At 29.6% G+C, this 8633-nt stretch overlaps 1 protein-coding gene across 1 annotated transcript; it reads left to right on the top strand.

The window, feature by feature from the left end:
• Nucleotides 1-7296: 7296 nt before the first annotated feature.
• Nucleotides 7297-8419, top strand: LOC137825937 (abscisic acid receptor PYL4-like). Its single transcript, XM_068631750.1, has one exon. It carries the CDS (start codon nucleotides 7305-7307, stop codon nucleotides 8052-8054), a length of 750 nt encoding a protein of 249 aa, XP_068487851.1. The 5' UTR covers nucleotides 7297-7304; the 3' UTR covers nucleotides 8055-8419.
• Nucleotides 8420-8633: the final 214 nt, after the last annotated feature.

Below are 8633 nucleotides of genomic sequence, written 5' to 3'. Positions count from 1 at the left end.
TATACCTTTATAAGATTATTTAGTATTAACAACTTATTTAATATCAAACTAATAATAAATTTCAATAAAATTATCTTTTATTATATTATACTATACTATTAATGAACAAGGTTACATATGTCTAAATATACAAAATATTTGTATCAATTACTTTAAATATTTTAAATTTATTGTAATATTAATATAGGTATTACATTGAAAGGAATATAGTTTTAACATTTATTAATAATGGAAAGTTGATAGATATACTATAATAGTTATGTCAACAAAGCATTATGTCACTCATTTTGACACACAAAAAAACAAACATGATTTTTTATATATTAGTTTTAGTCTCCAACTAATAGAAAGGCTCAGATATTATAGTTTAGTGTTTGATTTTTTATGATAAAAAAGTTCAAACTGAAGCAAACCATACTAAATTTTGTATTTGGTTTGGATCGGTTATGCATTTTTATAGTATAATTTTTTTTATATCGATATTATGTCTTAATATTATATCACGATGAATAATTTTATTATCTACTCTATTATAATTAAATATATTTTATTTAATATTATGTATAATATTGAACAATTTATTGACACATATAAGTAATTTTATTTCTTTTTTACTAGCAAATGAACCGATGTAGTATTTCTTTTTTACATTGATTAGAAGACTAATTGATGTAGAATACATATATAGTATTTATAAAAATCTCACCATATTTTTTTTCATAGTGATTTCATGTTAACTGATGTAGATTTTGTGATGTAAAAAGATTTTTTTTACACTTGTGACGGTTGGAGGTGATATCAATTGTCCCATGACAAAAGTTAAGTGGATCATGTTACAAATAAATTGTGATGCTTAGGTTGCTAACATTTTTAAGTAGAAAGATTTGTGCTCTAATTGTTAACAAAAAAATTTGATCTAATGTTAAAAATTCGATCTAACAATTGGTATGAGACCCAATGTCACAATTCGATTTCCAATAGAACAACTGTTGAGAGGGAGATTATACAGGTGACATTAATTTTCTTGTTACAGAAGTTAAGTATGTCAAATCAAAATCAAAATGTTGTGTTTAGACTGTTACACACCTAAGTAAAAATAATTGTGCTTTGAGTATTAGCTATATTCTAACCTAGTGGTAGACGCTTATTCCAAAAAAAACACTACAATTGAGAAACTAACGTCAATCTCACTCTTTCAATAATAATATTTACTCACTCACCTTGTTCACTTACTAAATTAAGCATTAGTTACATAAACTTTTTCATTTAGTATTATGTTTATTCCTTAATGGTGTTGTACACATTCCTTGTTATTGTCTTCAACGTAACCTGCAACGCCTTGATTAATTACTGCTATCATACTAACAAAAATTAAGATATAAATATAACTATGTGTATATAATATACATCCATTCTTAGGAGCATAAGGTCTACAAAACATACATCAACAAAACTTTGTTAAAATGAAGCAGCAACCATCAATTAAAAACATGTTTGCTTTAACTTGAATTGAAACAACATTTGCTCTCGTACTAGGTACGATTATTATAGTCACACAAAAAAGCATGCAAGGGTGAACTAATGAATTTAAAAATATCATATTATCACATTATTATACCATATCATCATGCATATACACTGCACGAAAATCATTAAATAGAAAGAAATTTTGGAGACAAAAAATAATTAGTTATTATATTCACTAAGTTAGATACTATTTTATAAATTAAAAAATTATTGGTATCTAAAATAGTTTTTATTATTAATAAAAGTTTATAAACTAGTTTCTAAATTTGTATCTAACATTAGCTACTAACTACTTTTGATTCTAAATTAATTACTATAAAGACTAATTTAAACATTATAGTCAGAATATTATGTGCCAGGATTACTCAAGTATCTCTCTAATACTCTCAATATAAATAAAAAATATATCAAAATGAAGACAAACTATAGAGCATACATTCAATATAAATAAAAACTTTATCAAAATGAATACAACTATAAAGCATACATTCAATATAAATAAAAACTTTATCAAAATGAATACAAACTACAGAGCATACATGAGAATGAGAATTCTAATAACTTTGGTAATATTTTGCTTTTTCATGGAAGTATTTAAGACTAAAAACTTGTCTTTTTTTTTTTCAACATGAGCATGTCCTAGTTCAACTTCTTTCATGCTAAATTTTCTTGAAATTATATTGATATAGATATTTTTACAATCAAATGGTACACTAAAATGATATGTTATAACTTAAATTTGAAAATAGAGGAATTTTATTATTTTAACATTGCTAGACCCGATCCCATCGAAATTTTTACTATGACCCAACTAAAAGCCTAGGTTTGGCTATCAAACAAAGAAAAATATGCAATGTTTGCATACTCAAATTGGTGCTCGAAACCAGTTATGTGCATAAACTCTATCACACACAGATCAACCTGTTGGAGGTAAATTTGGGTGTTTTATATATGTTTGTGTGTGTATTGGTTTTGTGAAGGCAGGTTATCATTCTTATGCTGACTTTATTGATGTTGGTATGACTTGCTATGTAATGTGTGGGTTCTAATTTTTTGGGAACATTATAAATATGTCTTACTCAACTAAGGAATTAATTATTCATAATTAACATTTAATAAGTTATCTAAAAGGGAGAATATGGTACTTTTTGTGTTGCATGTTACTTTGATGGCAATGAAGTAGACATTACATTTTGGATGGGCGAGGAAGGATATGAGAAACAACAACAATATCATAACGAGTTCTAGAGGAGTGTGGAGGGAAATGGGACGTTGCATGACCAATGTGTAGGCGCAGGGTATTGGTTTAAAAACGTTGGATTCAACAATTATTTGTTGAAATATGAACATGTTTATTCCAACTTTTAGGGTTCCGTCAAGGTGGGAGTATGAACCAAATTGTCTTTTTTGGGCTTGGGTTCTCCCCTTAGTGGGAGTTGGTATTTGTGTACTTTGTAATAGTGGTCTGTTTGATAACATCAAAGTTGAACGCTTTTTATATACGAGTTGGATCATCCTTCAAATGAGTCAATTTATTTTATTCTTTTTTTCTCATAAAAATAAGTATCTAAATAACTAATACAAAAAAATACATCATTGTTTCAATATAGGTGGTCATTAAGGTTTTAGGAAACCTAATCAAAACATTCAAGAGTAAACTTGCAACTCAATCATCCTTGCTTTGTGTTAGGTATTTTCACCTTCTTGCTTAAAACTCGGTGTTTATAGGATGATTCTCCTAGTTTGTTGGATGTTTTCTCCTGATATTCTCGATGAAATAGTTACCCAAATTGAGAATGATAGTGAGTTATGTGATTGATAAGTGCAATAATTTAGTGATATTTTACGTCAAAAGATAGGCACTTATGGATTTTAATTATTGATAAAGTTATAATTCAACCATAAATTTAGAAATTTGAATCTTTTTACATATTTTTGGATTATGAAATGATTAAGAACTATTTATTCCCAAGTTTGTGTTAATTTCAAGAATCTGGGGGGAAATGGAGATAAAGGGCTAAAAGAGGAATAGAAAAGTTAGAGACGAGGAGAAACACAAAGTTGAGGCATTCAAAATTCACTTAGAACTCGTCCAAGGAAGATCACTCTAGAGACAAACTTGCTTTGTGGAGCAAACTCGCCCATAACTTGCCCAGACTCGCCCAAGCGAGATCATTCCAGAGGCAAAACTTGCTCTTTGGATTAAAATTGCCAAGGACTCGCCCATGCTCGCCTAAGTCTCGCCCAAAACTCCCTCAAACTCGCTTAAGCAGGTTTGCTCCAGTGAATGTTTTTTATTCTTGTAAAAATCGCTTGAGCAAGCAATAATCTCGCTTGAGTGAGATGCCACTTAACCTACATCAATTAGGTTAAATAAGGGCATGAGACAGAACCGTAAAGGAGGAGGGAGGATAATTAAAGATATGAAACCCTAAAGGAGGCAACCATCAAGGAGAAACACTTTGTATCTTTGTTTCTTGATTTCAATGTTTGTAATGACCAATATGAGTGACTAAGTCTACCATTTGGGATCAAGAATAATATGTTCAAACTCTTATGTATTAAGGTGATATTTATTTATAATATTCTTTTCTTGATTGATATTGATATTATCATTTTATTCTTAAAGCTTAAATCTTTATTCATAATTTTGATCCTTAGATTTGACTGGAAAGTACTACTGAGTATTTGACCTAAATAATAATGCTTAGTATATTTGAATGCTATGAATAAATTTGAAATGTTAATTGTTTCATAACATATGTTCGTAATGATAAGAATATTTTTATAAATATGTGAGGAATATTTTGGAAACAATCTTAATAATTTTATATGTGAGGAATCGATATGAATGATTTTTATATGTGCATTAATGTCAATCAAGTTAAAATGTTATGTTTTATTCATTAAGAATACAAACGAGTGAAAAAGATTAATCTCAGTCTCAATTGAATTATCTTAATCGTTTATTTTGTTTTCATTTAATTTGTCACGTAAATTTATAATACCAAAGATATTTCAATCAAACTTTGACACATCTTTTGATATTTAGTGAATACTATATATTGAGATTTTAGAACTATTCATTATGGATTCAATATCCGTTTTTTAAGACAATTTATTATTTCTGACTTAGTAACTTGTCAAATTAAGTAATCAATAATCTTCACAAATAAAATATTATGCATAAATATATTATAACAATCAATCTATTTAAAGAAAATAAAGATATGCAGGATATTTTCGATAAATAATTAAGAGGATATACATTACTTCAACCTTATGCTCTAAAGTGTGTGAAGAAGTTAAAGTTATAATGAATGATTAATACATGATTATAAGCATAAATAATCCCTCATCAACTTCAAAAGTCAAAAACATGAAGAAACTAAGTTCATAGTAAAAATTGCTGCAAAATTGGAAGGATACAATTACGAAGAACTTTCATAAATGGTGCACTTTGTGTTTATTACACAAGCAATTATTTTATTCTGTTTTTCTAAAAATTAAAAAATAGTAGACTAGTTACTCATTGTATGCTAACCCAAATCATGTGAACTTGGTTTGCTTTAGATTTTATATGAATAACATTGGAAACAAATCCAACTAGACCATCTTTATTTATTTAAATAGAGTATGTTAATACCACTGGGAGAGGATGGAAAGAAGAAGATGCCGATAAAAAAAAATTAAAAATGGAAAGAAGACAAAAGTGGTATTTAAAGCCTTATTAATAACTCGACCTATATTAGACTCTAGCAATTAATGAATAATAATTTGCTTTGAATGATCAAATTAAGGGCGTGTTTGCGAAATATGCAGAAAGTTAGTTAAAAATTTTAAATTTGGAATCTAGAATTTGAAAGATTTTAATTAACTAATTAGATTAAAATATTTAGTAATTCTCATTATTAATACTAGCGAAAACACCTGTGTATCCCCCATTTTCTTATTCTGTTCAACTTCTCTATGATAATAAAAATTTAACATACATACAAAACTAATTTTGAATAGGTCGAAATTGAAAAACAAAAAACATATAAAAAAATGATAATTCGATTAATCAATCTTTTCTTCTCTTATGATTTGAGTTTCTCTTCTTCAAGTTTTTTCTTTTCTTCCATTCGTGATTATCGAAGAGTACGATGATGTTCACGTTAAGGTAAATAAAAAAGAACGATGGTTTTACTAAAAAACAAAGTTGTTTGAAATGGAGTGAAGAGTGATTGAAAACTAATGTTATTTTATTTGATTTGGTGTGAGAATGAAAGAGTGAGGGTGAGGGTGAGATTATGATCTCTTTATTTCTGTTGTTGCCTTAAAATAAGAAAGTAAAGGAAGAGTGAGAATTAGTTTGCATCACATAACATTAATTTAAAAAATTAAAAAACAATTTAAAAATTAGAAAATAATTTTAATTTTTAAATAATTCATATGAAATGACAAAATAGTTAATTGTACTAATAAGATGAGATATATTAAATAAAGGTAGAATCAACAAAAAAAATTGTGTACACCAAAAAGCAGTTATAATGGAGAATATACATAATTGATAAGGATAAAATGACATAAGAAAATATATTTATTTATACCTATATAAAAAAGAAATTCTCCATTATAACCATTTTTTGGTGTACAAAAATATTTTCTGATTTTACTCTTATTTAATATATCTCATTTTATTAGAATAATGAAGTATTTTGTCATTTTATATGAATTACTTAAAAAATAAAATTATTGTTTAAATTTTTAAATTAATATTAATGTACAGTTTTTATATGCAAACTAACTTCTCCACTATTATCTTAATTCCTTATTTTAAGACAACAATAGGAAGAAAGAGAGAACATACTCTCACTTATCCCCACACCAAATCTCACATCAAATAAAATAAGCTCAATTTTCAATCACTCTCTTCACTCCATTTCAAGCAACTATATTATTTAGTAAATTCATTATTTTTTTTATATCTATTATCAAATCAATCATAACCTCAATGTGAACATTATTTCCGATCTCAAAACTACCAATGAAAAGAGAAAAAGTTTGAAGAAGAAGAAACACTTAAACTAGAGATAAAGAAAAAAAAAATTATTTAATTTATTTATTTTACATGTTAATTTTTATTTTTCAATTTTAATTCATCTAAATTTTTGTATGGATGTTAAATTTCTATTATCACCGATTAATAGAAAAAAAATGTGTGGGGGTAATTGCGACTGTGTCCGTAGTTCTATAAAAAAAATTAAGGTTACAGATGCTTCATGTCTTGAACTAAAACTTCATCCCTTGCCTTAAATTTTGAAAAACATAATTATGTTTAAAAATACATAGAAGAAGAATTGAGAAATTGAAAATGAGATTTATTTTATAATATGATCTCACATCACTCCAATAACCTTTTCAGACTTTGACAATCAAAGCCGCCATCTTCTTTCAACCCTTCATCTCCTACCATTTTTTATTCTTTTCTCCAATGATCCAGAACTAAAATATAATTCAAAAATATTTTAACAAAATCCAACTCAATAAAAAGTTTTAAAAAATTGAATCTTCCCTAGAGTACATTATCTCGTTCATGAAACTTCACATACACAAATATAATATATCCACATTTCTATTAAAATAATATAACTTTAAAATTAAAAAATGAAAATTATACATGATTTTTTAGTAAGAATCATACCATCACCTATAGAATGTAGTAATTAAATAGTAAAATTATTTAATTAAAAATATTCTGTAAAAAATTATGTTGGTTGCATAAATGTTTTGATATGCATATAAATAATAATCCAATAACTGCAGAAGCAACTGAAACTCTTTTGTTCTCCAACTTAAACTTAACTTCCCTCTATTCCCTTCAAAACAACAGCCCTTCTCTTCTCTCTAATAAAAAAAAAAGAAAAACCAAACCAAACCATTCCATTCTTCCCTCACAAACCTTCTTCACTCCAAACCTCAAAAAAATGCCGAACCCCTCTCTGTCTCCGACCACCGCCGCCGTCCCCGACGCGGTGGCACGCCACCACATCCACGCGGTGTCTCCGCACCAGTGCTGCTCCGCCGTTGTGCAGGAGATCGCGGCGCCCGTCTCCACCGTGTGGTCCGTGGTGCGGCGCTTCGACAACCCGCAGGCCTACAAGCACTTCGTGAAGAGCTGCCACGTCATCCTGGGCGACGGCGATGTGGGCACGCTCCGGGAGGTGCGCGTGATCTCCGGCCTCCCGGCCGCCGTCAGCACCGAGCGCCTCGACGTCCTGGACGACGAGCGCCACGTCATTGGCTTCAGCATGGTCGGCGGCGATCACCGTCTCTCCAACTACCGCTCCGTCACAACCCTCCACCCCCGCTCCGCCGCGGGCACCGTCGTCGTGGAGTCCTACGTCGTGGACGTCCCTCCCGGCAACACCACCGACGACACGCGCGTGTTCGTCGATACCATCCTCCGCTGCAACCTCCAATCCCTCGCCAAATTCGCCGAAAATCTCGCTCGAACGACCAAACTGCATCATCAACAACGATGACTTCGATCTTCAAACCTCAAACTTTAAACACTGTTCGTATTCCTTTTTTTTTCTTCATTCACTTTTTTCGGCTTTTCTCCTTTTCCTTTTGTAATTTAGCCATTAAGTAGCTGTTGTATACTTTTTGATTAATATCACAACGTTGTGTGAGCTTGTCACCTAAGAAAAACACCAAGTTTCTCTTAATTTTACCCTTGTATGATCATTTTACTGTTCCTCTTTACCGAGAGAAAGTGAAGAATGAAACAAGGATTTATGTAATGTTGGTGTATTCTTTGTTCCCTTTGTACTAATTTCCTTGTCCTCATAGCTTATAATCTACAATCAGTATGAATAATATAAAAGTTTACACATTTTGTTTGTAATCTCCTCACCCAATTTCCAATTCCCAATTCCCAATTTCTTATATGACTTACATTAAGACAAGAAACACATAGATTGAGGTGTTTGTGATTTTGGTAATTTTACAGAGTTAGAAGCTTAGGGTTCTTAGAATGCATAATAAAAATGTGATGGGAGGGGATAAGAATTGCACCGACTATGTAGTTGTTTGAGAATTGATGATATTGGAAGGTAGTG

Source organism: Phaseolus vulgaris, chromosome 8 (genome assembly GCF_000499845.2).
Source record: "Phaseolus vulgaris cultivar G19833 chromosome 8, P. vulgaris v2.0, whole genome shotgun sequence".
In the NCBI taxonomy this organism is placed as follows: Eukaryota; Viridiplantae; Streptophyta; class Magnoliopsida; order Fabales; family Fabaceae; genus Phaseolus; species Phaseolus vulgaris.
This window is presented reverse-complemented; position numbering and strand designations above follow the sequence as displayed.

Coding starts and splice junctions, on each gene's coding strand:
- LOC137825937 (XM_068631750.1), top strand. CDS start 7,305: ATGCATATAAATAATAATCCAATAACTGCAGAAGCAACTGAAACTCTT.